Source organism: Rhineura floridana, chromosome 11, assembly GCF_030035675.1.
Source record: "Rhineura floridana isolate rRhiFlo1 chromosome 11, rRhiFlo1.hap2, whole genome shotgun sequence".
NCBI classification, from domain to species: domain Eukaryota; kingdom Metazoa; phylum Chordata; class Lepidosauria; order Squamata; family Rhineuridae; genus Rhineura; species Rhineura floridana.
In genome coordinates this window covers 9,853,034-9,870,842 of record NC_084490.1, presented here as the reverse complement: position 1 = coordinate 9,870,842, position 17,809 = coordinate 9,853,034, and the positions used below count along the sequence as shown (strand labels likewise).

The 17,809-nt window shown below is 40.9% G+C and overlaps 1 protein-coding gene across 1 annotated transcript; it reads left to right on the top strand.

Annotated features, from left to right (window-relative positions):
- Positions 1–220: 220 nt before the first annotated feature.
- Positions 221–14,460, top strand: LOC133367300 (vomeronasal type-2 receptor 26-like). The gene is made up of 6 exons (XM_061591400.1): positions 221–384; positions 2,006–2,297; positions 3,019–3,873; positions 4,804–5,031; positions 10,444–10,570; positions 13,559–14,460. The coding sequence occupies exons 1-6, from the start codon at positions 221–223 to the stop codon at positions 14,458–14,460; spliced, it is 2,568 nt and encodes an 855-aa protein (XP_061447384.1).
- The last annotated feature ends 3,349 nt before the right edge of the window (positions 14,461–17,809 follow it).

Sequence of the window (17,809 nt, the reverse complement as noted above, 5' to 3'; positions counted from 1 at the left end):
GACTTGATATAAACAGGACACTAGTATTCTAATCACTTAATCCTGATTTCAAACCATGAAATAATACACTGAGTGGTTGTTCGTTCAAGTTAGGGTGTGCTGTACTTGGATACTTGAATGACAATATAGGAACAGGTGAAGGATTCAAGTACTATTATTGTGCAAGATGTTGGTATTCATTGTGTTGGGATTAGTGCTCCTGCCGCAGGCTGTCACCAGGATGCCTAGAATTAAATGTACAAACAGTGAGCCTATTCCTATTCTTCACAAGTATTATCAGTCAGGAGAGCTCACCATTGCTGGCATAATGTCTCAGATCTACATGCTTTATGACCTGATAACATTCAGAAGACATCCCAATCAGGAGCTGATTGATGAGTTCATGTAAGAATCTGAGTATGCTCACCATACCATACTACTGACCAGCTAATATTCTTGGGTAGGGTGGATAGGCATTTGCTTCAGGAAGGTGGGAGATTTACTTATTTTTATGTAAATCTACTAGGGTGGTGGGGAGAGGAACCATTTTTTAAAAAATCTCTAAGCAATATACATAAAATAATACACAGATTAAAATGAGCAAAAAGTTTAAATGAGTATACATTAGTCAATTATATTGGACACATCCACACCAGACCTTTATTCCACTATTATTCCCCTTTAAATCCTGGGAAGTGTAGTTTGTGAAAAGTGCTGAGAGTTGCTCTGAGACTCCTCTTTTTCTCACAGAGGAATAATTCCCTGAGTAGTTTAACAATCAGTTCCTCATCCCAGATAACAAAGGGAATTGTAGCTCTGAGAGGATTTATTTCCTAACAAATCTCAGCCCCCTTCACAAACTACACTTTCCAGAATTCTTTGGGGAAAGCCATGGCTGTTTAAAGTGGAATAAAAGTGGAATAAAGGTCTGGTGTGAATTCGGTCATTGTCTGGCTAGGCTTGATGAAACAGAGTTTTTAGCAGACATCCAAAACAATATAGGATACACGCCTAACGTTAAAAGGCAGTGAGTTCTAAGGCACAGGTGCTGCCACCCTAAAAGATTGACTCCTCCTCACAAATGCGGAACACATGTTATATGGCATTTGTAATAGGGCAAGTTCCTATCAATTAATCCTCCTCTGTTCAAGAAGGCACCCAAACTCTAGCTATCCCACATGTGGTTGTTGTTATTTTTATTTTGATAGATGTTATAGTTCCTGCACCATTACTGGGGGAGGGGAGTTCACTTTGCAGTCCGCAGATATTTATATTTATACCTGAAAGACCATCTTAACCCTTATATACCAGTCAATCAGTACGCTCTGCAGGTGAGGGTCTCCTGTAGATGCCATCGTATCAGGAGGTCCGTTCTGCACAACATAGGAAGTGGACCTTTAGTGTTGTGGCACCGAGCCTTTGGAATTCCCTACCCCTAAATATTAGACAGGTGCCATCTCTGTCACCTTTCAGCACCTAATGAAGACCTTCCTTTTTCAGTAAGTCTTTCAAAGACCTTATCCCAGTCTGCATGTGTGCTGGAATTACTTTTTAATATGCCTTTAAAGCTTTTGTTTACTGCCCTGGGCTCCAACTGGGGAAGAAGGGCAGAATATATATCTAATAAATAAATAAATAAAACATGGCATCTACAAAAATATTCACAGCCAGACACTGAGTCCCTGGAAGTAGTCTTGCTTGATCATTACTGGAATAATTCCTCTTCACATGCACAAAATGATAAGTCCAGCTGTGAAAAGAGCCCCATTTTTCACTCTTCCAAAGAGCAGCTGTATGTGCACCAAAATGCAGCTTTCAGTGACATGGAAAGTTTTGAAGATTGAGTGTGTCAATGTGCTATTAGCTTCCAAAACAGTTGCTCCATTGGACTGGTGTTTACAGAGCTTTTGGCATGCTGGGCCATTGTTTCTTCCTTATAATCTGTATTCATTCAATATAGTTAGCAAACACATGATAAGAGAAACGCTATTCTGTTTTGAAGCTGCTGTAATGACTCTCATTGCAGGCTACTGACACAGAACTACCAACACATCCTGGCCTTGGTATTTGCAGTGAAGGAGATCAACAACTACCAACACATCTTACCCAATGTCACTGTTGGATTTGGCATCTATAATAATTATTTTCACCCACAATTCACATACCGGGCCTCACTGAAAGCTCTCTCCATGCATGACAAATTTATCCCTAACTACAAATGTGATGTCCAGAACAATCTGGTAACAGTCATTGGGGGACCAAATTCTGACATTGTTGGACACATAGGAACCATACTGGGCAACTATAAGATTTCACAAGTAAGCTGTGTGCATGTGAATTTTTTTTTTAAAAAAAAATGCTTGTCTTGCAGATGCAGTTTTGTTGTTGTTGTTGTTTGTTTGTTTGGAGATGGGCATCTAATTTGCCTGAAAGTGCTGACAAGCCACCGCCTCACCAACAGGAATACTGATAAGACAGGGCTCTTGATTGAGAAGAGGCTTGAAGGTGAATTTGTGTAAACACATTCTTCAGATTTCAGGAATGGAGGGGAAAGCTTGGTGAAGTCAAGTGTGGCCCCAAAGTGCTTGTCCTGCATTAGGAGGGTTCATAAACCATCATGGGTTATCCATCTTGCATAAATACTCACTGAAGACATACATTGACATACATTGTCAGCTGGCTTGGATTTGATTTGATGTTTTAGAATAAACATCAGAATTTTGAACACACACACTCACAGAATGCCACCTTATCTCCTATTCTATCCTGTTTTCCTTTATTTGCTTTTGCTTATATGTACCTCTGCTCCAGAGGCAATATAACTGAACCACTTGCAGAAGGTACCAGATTCAGTTCCCCAGCATCTTCAGGTAGGGAAGGGAGAGACCTCTGCCTGAAACTCTAAAGAGCTACTGCCAGTCAGTGTAGACAATGTTGAGCTAGATGGATCAATGATCGGACTCAGTATAAGTCAGCTTCCTATGTTCCTAGATACAACTGAACAGTCTCACCTCTTCTGACTTGCTTTATTTTCCATAGCTCACTTACGCCTCTGCTCCAGAGACAAATAACAAACCCGAAGATATTTTCTTCCACTGGATGTTTCCAAATGGAGTCCATCAGTATAGGGGGATCCTCCAGTTATTGTTGCATTTCAGGTGGACGTGGATTGGGGTGATGTACCTTGATGTTGACAGTGCAAAGACATTTGTACAGCATGTGCTTCCCATGTTTATCTACAATGGAATCTGCTTTGACTTCATCAAAACATTACCAGGTACAGATTTTTCTAATCAGATCTCTGAGATAATGAAGAAGTCATTGGAGGCAATAAGTATTGCCATGGAAAGTACAGCTAATACAGTGATCTTCCATGGTGAATTTCAGTCTATGATAACTGTGAGAAATTTGTTCACACTTTCACAAATTGAGGATGTACCAGTGAAGACAAAAATCTGGATTATGACTGCAGACATGGACTTTGCATCAGTACCCCTTCAAAGAAACTGGGACATTAGTTTCATCCATGGCTCTATATCCTTTGCAGTCTCCTCAAAGGAGGTGTCAGGATTCCAGGAATTCCTTAAAATGAGGAACCCTACATTGGAAAAAGAAGATGGTTTTCTAGGGGAGTTCTGGCAACAAGTATTTGACTGCTTGCTCCCCAGCTCTGGTGTAGGCAAAATGGATGTCAATATCTGCACTGGGGAAGAGAAACTGGAGTCCCTTCCTGGGTCTGTTTTTGAAATGAGCATGACTACCCACAGTTACAGCATCTACAATGCTGTCTATGCCATGGCACATGCTTTGCATAGCATGCATTCATTCATATCAAAAGACAAAACAACAGTAAATGGAGAGAGACGGAAGCAGCTAAATCAGCAGCCATGGAAGGTAATTTCAGCAATCTAATGCAAGCAAGCTCGCCTTATATGTGATTGGACACCCTGGGGCAAAGACTGTATTCAGAGTTCTGTATCCTCCTAGCTTTCAAGTTACAGATGACTGATACCTCTGTTGACATCATTAACACAGTGGACTTGGTTGTTATGGTCGCTCCTGATACTTAGAACTCAGTGTTACTCTTTCCATTATACCATTTTTATGTATCTAGTGAAAAATGTATACACCTATTCTTTTGGATTTTGTGTTTCTGCCCCTCAAATTGTCACTGGTTAGTTAACAAGTTGTTTTACATTGTTTGGTGTAGAGGAGGGATTTAAGGAGACAACATCAAGCTATCAAGAGGGAATGCCATACCTAGGAGAGCACCACAGAGAATGTCCACTCTTTAGTTGCCAACTGCCTGGCCTCATGTGGGATCCTGAAGCAGGTGTCTAACATATGAACAGGTTGATATCATGGCTGGCATTTCTGATGATCACTGTGGGTCATGTACAGTAAGCAACCACAACTCCTACATCCAGGTAGAGGAAGAGGGCAGAGGGCAGACTGAAGTTGAGGAGCAGTGCCTCATTTTTTTCTGAACAGACCAGCCTCCATTTATGAGGTTTTTTTAATTACTTCTTCTTGATCCTACCCCCCCCCGGCCGATTGTAGGGAGACTAAATATGCAAGGACATTCAGCCAAACTATTCGGTTTAGTTATTCCTTGCTGGTGACAGTGAGAATATCATTCTTTCTTGATGAAATCTTCTAATTGAGATATAGGAACTTGAGATTTAAACTTGCCTGCAATTACCAGATAAAACATCTCTGTGCTACTTGTTTCACAACATAGATCTGAAGTATGAACAAGGATCAGACAAAGACTTAAGTTTGAATCTTTTTGTAAATGTTGTGACTCACCTTTTTTTTTTCTAGCTCCCACACTTTCTGAGAAGTTTATCATTTAACAACAGTGCTGGGGAAGAGCTTTCCTTTGACCAAAATGGTGAATTAGTAGCTGGATTTGACATTATCAACTGGGTCACATTCCCAAACCAGTCCTTTCTTAGAGCGAAGGTTGGAAGAATAGACCCACAGGCACTCCCAGATAGAGTATTCACTATCTCTGAGGATGCCATCATATGGCCCAGCAGGTTTAACCAGGTTAGTTTGCATTTCATTTCCAATTTTTTTAAAATTCTTTCTTCAGTGTCTGAAGTGGTTCAATCTTCAGACACTTACAGTATATAGCTCTATTTCCTATCATATAACTCTGGCTGCGTTGTATTAAATCACATTTTCCAACCCCAGATTTTAAACTGGCAAAACTAAGAACTGATTTTTTTCTATTGTTCTTGTTATATCCCTTCAAGTCAATTACGACTTATGGCGACCCTATGAATCAGTGACCTCCAAGAGCATCTGTCGTGAACCACCCTGTTCAGATCTTGTAAGTTCAGGTCTGTGGCTTCCTTTATGGAATCAATCCATCTCTTGATTGGCCTTCCTCTTTTTCTACTCCCTTCTGTTTTTCCCAGCATTATTGTCTTTTCTTGTGAATCATGTCTTCTCATTATGTCTCCAAAATATAATAACCTCAGTTACATCATTTTAGCTTCTAGTGACAGTTCTGGTTTAGTTTGTTCTAACACCTAATTATTTGTCTTTTTCGTAGTCCATGGTATCCGCAAAGTTCTCCTCCAACACCATATTTCAAATGAGTTGATTTTTCTCTTATCTGCTTTTTTCACTGTCCAACTCTCACATCCATACATAGAAATGGGAATACCATGGTCTGAATGATCCTGACTTTAGTGTTCAGTGATACATCTTTGCATTTGAGGACCTTTTCTAGTTCTCTCACACCTGCCCTCCCCAGTCCTGGCCTTCTTCTGATTTCTTGACTATTGTCTCCATTTTGGTTAATGACTGTGCCAAGGTACTGATAATCCTTGAGAACTTCAATGTCATCATTGTCAACTTTAAAGTTACATAACTCTTCTGTTGTGATTACTTTAGTCTTCTTCATGTTCAGCTGTAACCCTGCTTTTGTGCTTTCCTCTTTTAACTTTCATTAGCATTTGTTTCAAATCACTACTGGTTCTACTAGTAGTATGGTATTGTCTGCGTATCTTAAATTATTGATATTTCTCCCTCCAATTTTCACACTTCCTTCATCTTGATCCAATCCTACTTTCCCTATATGTTCTACGTATAGATTAAACAAACAGGGTGATAAAATACACCCCTCTGTAGTGTAGGGTTGCCAGGTTCAATCCCTGAGACTGATCCTGTATCTTTAGGAACAGAGAAAGTCAGCCAAGTGCAGGTGTTCTGGCAACCCTGTAATAAGAAAAACCACAAGGTAGAATTTTCCCTTCCCCCTGCACAACTTTTAAAGATACAAAAGACCTTTTGGTTGCCAGGCCAAGCCTCCAAGAGGTCTTTTGTATCTTTAAAAGTTGTGCAGGGGGGAGAGAGAATTCCACCTTGTGGTTTTTCCCACATGGTTTACTGTGAAGGAATTGGTTTACTGTGAAGGAAAATGTGCAGGTATTATTAGGAATTATCAGCCTCAGAAATAAATGGGAAGAACATATACAAAGTGTATCTGCCTCATCAATGAGCAATCTCTTATTTTCATTTAATAAGATAATTCCACAATATCCACATTGTTCCTCTGCCTGGAGATGGATGGGAGGTGGATAGTTTTGCATTGGGATTGACTTAGCACTGAATCCCCCAATTCTAGCTAAAAAGCCAAGAAACATTAGTATATGCAGATGACGTGGCACTGTTATCTAGGACACCAGTAGATCTAAAACGGCTGTTAAGGAACTTAGCAAGATATTGCTCTACATAATATCTCACAATTAACCATCAGAAAACTAAAATTGTAGCTTTCACTAAGAAAAGATCTAAACACCGATGGCAAATCGATGGTCAGCCAATTGACCAAGTTCAATCTTACAAATATCTTGGCCTTGTATTTCAATCCTCTGGTTCACACCAACTTCATACCAAAACAATGACTCTTAACGCCCGACGAACTATGAAAGCACTCCTAACATTTTATTACACTAAAGGAGGGCAAGCTTTTTTCCCAGCTCTTAAAATTTTTAATACCAAAATTATTCCTCAAATGATATATGGCGCTCAAGCAAACATGACTGTAAAATTTAATGACTTTGAGGTAGTCCAAAATACATTCTTAAGAACAATAATGGCTGTACCTAAACGTATACCTAATTGTTTACTTTGAATAGAGGCAGGAGTTCAAACTATTGAGTCTAAAATTGGATACAGAGGATTAATTCATGGCTAAAACTCTTTTTTAACCCAGTAGGTTTAGCCCCTGATATTTTAATAGACAATTTTCAATTGCCATGGGCAAAATTGATACATGATAAACTTGCAAAACTAGGCTTCTCGTTGTACAGTGTTCAACAACTTGGTTTTCAGAATGCCTCAACAAAAATACGCCAACGTCTGAAAGATATTGACTTTCAACATCAATTACTGCTAATTAAAAAAAAAAAGGTATAACCCTAGATGTTTTATCTCAATGCCATATTTGTCTAATTTAAATATTCCTAAGTATCATAAGGCATTTACTTTGATCAGACTAAATGTTCTTCCATCGGCTCTTCTTGAAGGGCGTTTTGCGAAGGTCCCTTACGCAGATCGGCACTGCCCCTGTGGACAAGAAATGGTTGAAAACAATAGTCATGTTTTACTTCACTACCCATTTTATAATGTTTCTAGACAACAATTTACATTACCTCTTTTGAAAAATATACAACACAAACCATGGATAGCTTTGGAAGAATAACTTTTGGAAGACCGCTCTCCAAAAATCTCATTAGCAATAGCAAAATTTTCTGCAGCGGCTATAGTTACCAGGTCTGATATTATAAATAACTCTTTAAAATATACATAAATTTGATAATAACTATAAGTAAATTTTATATCTGTAAGCTCTGATATTGCACCCAACTAAGACTTTGAGGAATAGTATTTTATATATCCCATTTGGAACAATGTATCTTTTTTAGATGTGGTTTTACTGTAATATATGTTTTACATTGTATTGTTTGTATTGTTTTATATGTCTATTTATGGCCAGTGGGCCGCAATAATAAATTACTGACTGACTGACTGACTTAGCACTGAATATAAGAACATAAGAGCCTACTAGATCAGACCAATAGCCAATCTATAAAAAAGCCAAATAAACACACAGCATGCTTTGCTTCTTGCTTACCCTGCATCAGTTTCTTCATAGCAATCAGTAGTTCCTATCCATTCCATGATTCATTTATGAATCTGCCTTAGTTCCACCAACTAACAGGATAATCCAGTGGCTCTTGCACCAATGTAAAGCCCAACTCTGTGGTTTATCTATCTATTCCTGCTGCCTCATCAAACCTGTGCTGCCGAAACTGGTACCTCTTAAACACTGGGCTTATCCGTTTTCACCAAGATTGCCTGATAAGCACAACTCAGCTGGTAGCTTAAAACTAGTCCATTTTACACTGCATGCAATAGGGCCTGCAGTACAGACTTTCAGTAGACAGTTCACAGAAGAAACAGGTTAACTCCTGACATCATAAAGTATTATTGTTTGGGTATTTGTGGGTTCATGGGTGAGGGGCATACATATGGGTAAAAAAGCACAATGAATCAGGATAAGCACTCCCCCCTCACTCCGTTCTTGACTAAAAACATTCCTGTACAGCAGTGATTCTCAAATGGTGCACCCAGGCACACTGGTGCGCCCTAAGAGGTGGCTAGGTGTGCCTCAAATATTATGGGAGTATATTTTAAAAATGAGAAGAAACTCATTTGTATAGGGTAAGTAATAGTTTTCTATAGTTTATTTTTATTCATAGTTTAAAATATATTAATATATTTTTAATTTTGTACACAAAGTGCGCCAGAAATTTTTTATATGTTTTACAGTGCGCCGCGAACCAAAAAAGTTTGAGAACCACTGCTGTACAGAGTCAGATGCAGATCTTGGCTTGTGCTTGTCCTAGGCAGCAAGGACCTCCAAAAACTGTCTCTAGCAGCTACAGTTCTCCTCTGCCCTTGAAGGTCTTCCTTAGCCTTTCAACAGAACTCAGTCCTGGTTGTGCTTCCAGTGATGATTCGCTGTTAGTTCTCTCAGTTTAGAAGGATATCACAGGACAGGCCCCAACTCTTTCTTCAGGGCCTTCTCAAACCCTTCTTCTCTCAGTTTATTGCAGCTGCACAAGCTCAGAGCGACTCCCAGACTGACAGTGATTAGGCCCAACAGACTGAACTTGGTAGGCCAAGGCAGCACACAAGGCCTCCAGACAAGCCGAGAGACAGCGAGCTATGTTTGTGCCCTGAACCTATTCCAGTATTTCCAGATCTACTTAAATCTCAACAGATCTGCTGAAATATATGCTGATCTACTGATTGTCTGGAAAAAAATATTTAAATGAGAGAAATCTACTTATATTTGGCCTTACATGATTTTTGTAAAAAGTATTGCACAACATATCAGCAATCAACTCTGCAGAAGTTGCTGCTTCAGCCAGGCAACTCAGTACAGTAAGGCCCCGCTAATACGGCGGGTTAGGGACCAGCCCCCCCCCGGTAAAGCGGAAATCGCCGTAAGCGGAACCCCATGGACTATAATGGGCCGCGTTGCACAAAAATGACACAAAAGCGTCGCAAAACATCAAAAGTGGCTTTAAAATGGGGAATTTCCCCTGATTGAAAGCCGTCGCATCAGCAGAATGCCGTAAAGCGGAACGCCATAAAGCGGGGCCCTACTGTAGAGGCAAAACAGAGCCGGGGTCAGATTGGCAGTTGTGTTCCGTGTGTACTCTGCAATCAGCAGGATGGTCTGCTTAGTTCCCTCTACCAGAATGTTTTATATTGTCTATAGAATCATATTGTTAGCAAGCAATGCAGCTTTTTCAGAGGGTTTCTAGATGGTCTAGTTCTGACTCAGTCCAAGCCTATGACTTGCACAGTTGTTGTTGTTGTTTTAGAGTACATGAAAACTGAGTGCATTCTGCCCTTATATAATTTATATCTGTGCTGTTCCTTCCACTCCCCTGCCTGAGTGGAAGTGCAGCAGCAAAAAAAAAAAAAAAAAGAGGTGCTGGAACTCAGTTCCACCTAGTTCCGCCACAAAAAACGTCCTGACTATAATGAAGAGCAAGAGAAATGTGTGCCAATTACAAAAGCATTGAAACATACAAAATTGATTCACTGTACAAATAGTAAAAAAAAAAAGTGCGGGCACTTCCAGATTGTTGCTATCTGAGGGTGGGACTCAATCACATACCCACAAATTTAGTTTGCACAATTATTGTCGATGGGAACTCTTGTGGAAAAATCCTGCAAATTGATTGGACGTTTTAGGATAAGGACGAGAAAATGGTCTGGAAAGTATGGGGTAAGATTTGCTTTAACAACATTATATAATGTCCCTGCAAAGAAGTCAGAATGACTGCTCAAAAAGCAGCTCCACCAGAAGCTCACTTTATCTCCAGAGTAACACATATATTCACATCCCTTTCTTTCATTTGTGGAAAGACACACCCTCTTTCTGTGTGCAATGACAACTGCAGTCCAGGTTATCACAAGACAAAGAAAGAAGGGAAACCATTTTGCTGTTATGATTGCCACCCATGTCCAGAGGGGAAGATTTCAAACCAGACAGGTAAGAGATGTTGTGTATAGATGACATCCAGCATTTAGATATTACTTAATTGCCAAAGTGGCTTCTATGTGGTTTACACATACAAAATCAATTACAAAAATTAAAAAGGCATAATTACAATACAAAAAAACCCCTAATTTGCAATATAACATTAAAATTTAAGAAGTTAAATAGCATTGGGGACAAAACAGCACCAAAACTAAGTAGCCACTTTGTCATTTACTTATTTATTTATCTTTTTTTATTGTTACTTTGTAGACACATAGTCTCCCACTGCTATTATCTGAGACCGGCCCATGCAGGTAGGAGAACCGTTGTACAACAGTGCTTCCAACACCCAGCCTATGAGGATGAAGCAAGAGGATACCATGCCCAATGGTATCAAATCTAAATAAAAGAGATCCAACAGGAAACACAGGGTCACATTCTTCCTGTCTGAGGAGGTTATCTGTCAGGCCAACCTCAGCTGCTTCTGTGTGAAACCAGGCCTGAATCCTGACTGGAGTGGGCCCAGATAATCGGTTTCTTCTAAAAGTGCCTGCAGTTGAACCACACTACCTTTTTGAGCATGTTGCATTAAAAGGGCTATTAAAGACTGTAAGGTAGTTGTCAAGTTCCTCAAGATCCCGGGAAAGATTATTTTTCAGGAGGTGGTGCACCACTACCTCCTTCAAGGGATTGGGGGCCACTCTCTTGTAAAGAGTATCTATTGGTTTACCATCTCCTGACCCTCCAAGCCAGCCTCCACCCCTGTCTTGCATGAACAAGTCATGATGGGCAGCGATGGAGAAGGCAAGTTGTGAGATAGATAGCCAGAAGCACCTCAGGTCTCAATTACTGTAACTGATCCAACAGAACTGAATAAGATAGCATATTGGATACCTCACCAGAGACTCTATTAGTGGTATCAAAATCAGAATGAAGGTGAGCAATTATGCCTTCAAAATGCCTAGCAAATTTGTCACAGCTGGCCTTTGATTCCAATGCTCCATTAATTTGGGCTGGTAGTACCATCCTCTTTACCATACAAAAGAGCTCTGCTGGATGGCTATTTGAGGATGCAATGATATAAGGCTTTTTTGCTGCTATCGGTGATATATTGTAAATGTTGTTATGGTCTCTAACTACTGTTTGGGTTGTTTCATGCTCAGTCTTGATCCACTTTCATTGTGGCTGTCATCTGGCCTTGCTTCATTGCTTGTAGTTCTGAGTAAAACCAAGGAGCACAGCAAGCTCTGCAGTATCAGATCCACTCCAGGGTGCTGTGTTAATAGCTCTCCTCATGTTAGTATTCCACATTGGAGTAAGGACCTCAACAGGACTGCTGCCTTTGGCTACTGGAAAATCCCCCATAACATTCAGAAATCTATCAGATTCCATAGACCTCCATGGGTGAGCCATCCAAACTGGTCCCCCACCTCTACATGGGGGTACTGACACTGTAAGCCCAGACTTCACCAAATAGTGGTCTGACCATGTCAAAGAGATAAATTCCATCCTCCCGCTCCCCACTTGCACTGAGGTGAAAACTAGATCTACTGCATACCCTGACCTGTGTCTTTGTCCATGGATAAATTGGGGCAGGCCCATAATTCTTAAGAAGGCCATGACATTCTGAGCTGGACCATACAAAGCATCCTCATCATGAATGCTGAAGTCACCTAGAACAACCATCCTGGGGTTGTCTCAATACCATAGTACTAGTAGAAACCAGTAGTGACTCCATTTTGTGGTGGAATTTGTATTCATGGCAGCTTTTCCTCTCTGCAGGGGTGAGGGACTGATTAAGATTCCCCCCCCGAGACTTGTGGATCCTGATGGAATCCTGAATTACCTGGGGGGAGTTTCCAGTACACAAAGCAGGCAATCCTGTCAAGCCTCTTGTCTTATTGTGGAATGGCGAGATACAATTGACATGATTACTTCTGAGGATTTTCCTTGTGGCATAACCCAGTATGTTCCCTGGTATTCTAGGGAGGTGTGGGTGATGAAATAGGGTGGCTGATGGCTAGAGTGCCTGTGTTCTACCTCTCACTCTGAGTCTGACTGATTAGAGCATACAGATTAGAGCTGACACCTACCATGTGTCAGTAAGGGCAGTGAAGAAGTCATAGTTTGCTACCTCTATTGCATCCTCAGGTAAACATCCAGCAGGGTTTTTTCTGGATTATCTGGAACCTGGTCTCACCTGCTGATGGAGATGGGCCCCTGGATGCAATGAAGGCCTGCTGTGAAAATTTAGCACATCATTTTGAGAATAGTGTTGCTCAATTTTGATGTGACATGGCAATTTGAATGCCCTTTGCATTTGATGCTACATGCAGCTGAGATGTCTAATGAGGTGTCTTTTCCAGCTCCGTGGGATCAGTTTCAGTTTATGTGGCCTGATAACGTGGACAGGATGCTTGAATGTATATACCCAATTACTTGTCCTCTGTGTGTGTGGGGGGGGTTGACTGGGTGGGATGAATGCGTTTTTGTGTTAGGGTGCCATGTTGACCATCATAGAAGAGATGATAGTGTAGCCATTGTTAAAACAACCAGTCCTGGACTCAATAGATTGTAGCCACTAGTATTGCCCTGTCTCAAATACCTCTATCCTGGGGAAGGTGCTTTTACTGGTGCTTTTATTAATGATTTTAGTTGCATTGTTGTAATTTTGTATACCATATTCTGTATATTTTTGCTGTATATTTATCATAGTTCAATCAATCAATCAATCAGTGTTTCAGTATTTCAATCAATCAATCAATAGATTTCCAAGTAGAGTTGACAAAGTCAGCATGCCATCACAGGCTTGAGACATGGCTAGATCTTATCTTACAAATATATGTGCAGGAGAATAATGCAACATTTTCTTTCAAAGTTTGGCCTAGCATCCCAAATTCCAAAGTATATATTATAGAACCTTGAATACTGAGATGATGCTATAAAGAGAGGACATCCAAGTATATTTTTTTCAAAAAATTCACATTTATTTTTTTCTAGACATGGATGGCTGCTTTCCGTGTCCAGAGGGTCATTATCCAAACATTGACAGGGATATATGCCTCCTCAAAGATGTAACCTTCTTGTCTTATGAAGAATCACTGGGAATAGGTTTGGCCATTGCTGCTCTTTCCCTTTCTTTCCTTACAGCTTTGATGATAGGAACCTTCATGAAACACCACAACACACCCATTGTCAGAGCCAATAACAGGAATCTTTCCTACATTCTCCTCCTCTCCCTCCTCCTCTCGTTCCTTTGCATTTTCCTATTCATTGGCCAGCCCAATATGGTAACATGTCTTCTTCGACAAACTGCTTTTGGCATCATCTTCTCAGTGGCTGTTTCCTGTATGTTGGCTAAAACCATCACCGTGATTCTAGCTTTCATGGCCACCAAGCCAGGATCCCAAATGAGAAAATGGATGGGGACAAAGCTGGCTGCCTCCATTGTTATTCCGTGCTCCCTTATTCAAACTACTCTTTGTACCTGCTGGCTGGCAACATCTCCACCATTCCCAGATGTTGATATGCATTCAGAAATCAGTGAAATAATTGTACAATGTAATGAAGGGTCTGATGCAATGTTTTATTGTGTCTTGGGCTTTATGGGTTTCTTGGCTGCAGTCAGTTTTATTGTGGGTTTCCTAGCCAGAAAGTTACCAAGCAGTTTCCAGGAAACCAAGTCAATTACCTTCAGCATGTTGTTGTTTTGCAGTGTTTGGTTGTCTTTTGTTCCAACTTACCTTAGCACTAAAGGAAAATACATGGTGGCTATGGAGATCTTCTCCATCTTGGCCTCCAGTGCTGGGCTACTGGGTTGCATCTTTTTCCCCAAATGCTACATTATCATGTGGAGGCCTGATCTGAACAAAAAGGAGCAACTAATAAAGAGAATAACTTGAACAAAGTTTCTTTGTCTTCAGGTTAGACTTATTATTGAAAGCACTTACTACAATTTTCCTTAGACTTTATCTTTCTACAGGGCTGGTACTAACTATTAGGGATTTTAAAGAAGATTTTCCTAGTAGAAGGTTCCAGGTGTACCTTGAAGGCCAGATAATGATCTATGAAAGAGGATATTTTGGCTGTGTGGAAGGTGATTGAGACTGTGGTCATTGATCATTCTTGATCATTCTTGATCATTCTTGGGGTCTCTCTGGGTGGGAACATGGCAACATGGAGGCACTGGAGCTAGGGAGATCACTGATGAATTTTTAATGCCCCATCCTCGAAGTTTCATCCCTGGAATGGGAATGCGGAGGGGAAGGAGTTTCAAACTCTGCATTTTTGCTTTGCATCCCACAATCTGTCAATAAACTTTAGGTATATGTATTAACAAATATATATGTTTACCTTCATTATTCCCTGATCTGTTGATTAAAAAAAACATTTTAAAGGATGGCCAAACCACACTTTGTCAGCCTGGTTGATCTTCTATGTTCGGTTTAGCTTAAATGAAGTTGAAAATAAATGAATAATGTTACATCATTCCTATTAATTTCCTATTGCATGACTTCAACTGATATCAGCAGGAAAACTGTCCTCCCCCACCCTGACCCTATCCAGCCACTGGAGATATGAAAGGCTGACAGAAGTTTTGCACCCATTCAGTTAATCCCTCACCTGGTTAAATGTGTTGAAAAGGATGCTCAGAACCAGACTGTCCTTTCCATCTAAATGTTCAAAGGAAGAAGATTGGCATATCAACCTGTTACAATGGAATATAAGTGCACCAAAATGTTGCAGTGTGGGGTGCTGCTATTCAGAATTCCTTCTCTCCTTGATCAGTCTTCCAGTCCTCCCCAACTGTCAGTTAGACAGCACCCCATGTTCACTGAACATGACTACTTCTCAGTGTCTGACCTCCTACATACATTCTGGTACTTTGGTAAGTCTGCTGATACCTCCCCCCCCCCCTTATGTGGTGCCATTTTGGATGCATAAGCAATGTCATTCACTGGAATATTAGAAATAGAAGGAAACATCCATGTATTGTCTACCCCCGGGGAGAACCAAAAGTGTAAGCCTGCCTTTCTCTCCTATATACGTTTCCTTCAGAGAGATGTTCCCCCTGTATTTTTTGATAGAAAAAATTAGTAATATGCTATCAAGCATAGGTAATATTGAGCATTGCTGTGTGAAATGAAGAATGAAAATGAGAAAAGCAGAAAACCAGACTATACTTGTTCACTTAAAAAAAAGTAAAGGTGTCCCCGCACTTGTAGTGCGAGTCGTTTCCGACTCGTAGGGTGACGTCTTGCGACGTTTACTAGGCAGACCGTATATATGGGGTGGGATTGCCAGTTCCGTCCCCGGCCTTTCTTTACCCCCCAGCGTATGCCGGGTGCTCATTTTACTGACCACGGATGGATGGAAGGCTGAGTGGACCTCGACCCCTTTTACCGGAGATTCGACTTCCTCCTTCCGTTGGAATCGAACTCCGGCCGTGAGCAGAGCTTCGGCTGCGTTACCACCGCTTACCACCCTGCGCCATGGAGGGTCTGTACTTGTTCACTTAGAGTGCTATTATTACGCAGGTCAGAATGCAATAAGCCATAAGGGAAGACACAGCAATGTTTCCCCTTTTTAAGCAAAATATCTTAGGTCAGCCCTGGCCCCTAAGGTTATCTTATGTGGCTTTGTAATAGCTATGTAATGAAATGCATGGGAGGGTTGGCTGAATTACTTTAGTTTATTCATCTACTATTTATTTCAAGAGTCTCCCCTTTTCAGGACCAATAGATTGCAACTGAGGCTGGTGCCAGAGGCCATAGGGTACACCAGATCACAGAAATGGAGACCATTTGCACCACTGTGGCAACTTTTGTACCCTTGGCCCTACTAAGGATGGGACTCTGACATAAGTAGGACTAAAAAGAGGTCATGTTGTGGGTTTGGGGAGAACTAAGAAAGGATACAGATGCAAGAGATGCAATGTTTTCTCAATCCTTGACATGGAACTTGCATAAATGTGTCTGATTTATTTCTCATTTTTCCCAAGTTTTAAGATTGTATGGGGATTGTTTTGCATAGTGGACTTGAGTTGACTGAAAGAAGATTGTGAACATCTGAATTTGGCAATAAAAACTGGAGGGTGGGGGTGATGGCTCCATGACACTTGAAATATTAAATTTGAATTTTGAAATATTCAACATTTGAGGTATGTTCAGGGGGTCCTTCCTCAGCTTGCACCATCTGCAAAACATTTGACAAATATAGGCCTCCAAACGGCTCCTTCTTTATCTTTTATCTGGGTCAATCCAAACATTTGTGTTTCTTGCTGTCTTGCTGCAGAGAACTAGTGAAACTTTCTGCAGATATATGAGCAGGACTGGTTCTAAAGGGCGGCCAGGTTGGGCACTGGCCCGATGGCCCCGGAGCTACAGGGGGGCCCTCAGCTGCCCCTCAGCTCCCCTTCCACAATCTGTGCCCCCCACACCCCCACACCCCTCCACCTACCTGTCTGCTGTCTTTTACCATTGCCCTTAACGAAGATGGTGGCCATGGTTTCCCTAAGGTACTGAAGCCCCTGCCACCATCTTAGTTGATGGCAGAGATGTGCATGCATAGCACACAAACACGTGCCATCAACAAAGATGGCAGCGGAGGCGTCATTCCCTTAGGGAAACCGTGGCCGCCATCTTCATTAAGGCCAATGGTAAAAGACAGGAGACAGGTAGGTGGGGGTTGGGGGGGTGCCGCCCTGCATATGAGAAACATTTTTCCCTACAATGTTCTGTATAACCACTAATTCTGAGCATCCAATTATTTCCCCTGTAATTATTCAAAATTAAACAGGACTGGAGCCGGCCCTGCATATGAGAAACATTTTTCCCTACAATGTTCTGTACAACCACTAATTCTGAGCATGCAATTATCTCCTCTGTAATTATTCAAAATTAAACAGGTTTGATTTGACTACTTCTCCATATCCCAGAAGTGTCTTGGTAGCCAAAAGCAAAACTATGAACCAAGATTGAAGGATGTTGCTATTATTCTTTGGTCTACTCAGAGTTGGAACTTGCTACAAAGAGAACTCCATTCATCTGAAAACTGATACTTAATCCTGACTTCAAACCATAAAATAATTCACTGAATTTGTGGTCATTCAACTTAGGATGTTCTATATTCAGGGATACTTGAATGAGGATCTGGGAACAGGTGAAGGTTTCAAGAAGGAATATCATTGTGGAAAATGTTGGTATTCATGGTGTTAAGATTACTGCTCCTGCCTCAGACAGTGGGCAACAT

Bases quoted from the DNA above. Each gene is read 5' to 3' on its own strand.
- LOC133367300 (XM_061591400.1), top strand. From the start codon at position 221: ATGCCTAGAATTAAATGTACAAACAGTGAGCCTATTCCTATTCTTCAC. The intron at 2,298-3,018 runs GTAAGCTGTGTG...TATTTTCCATAG, and splicing joins GCAACTATAAGATTTCACAA to CTCACTTACGCCTCTGCTCC. The intron at 10,571-13,558 runs GTAAGAGATGTT...ATTTTTTTCTAG, and splicing joins GAAGATTTCAAACCAGACAG to ACATGGATGGCTGCTTTCCG.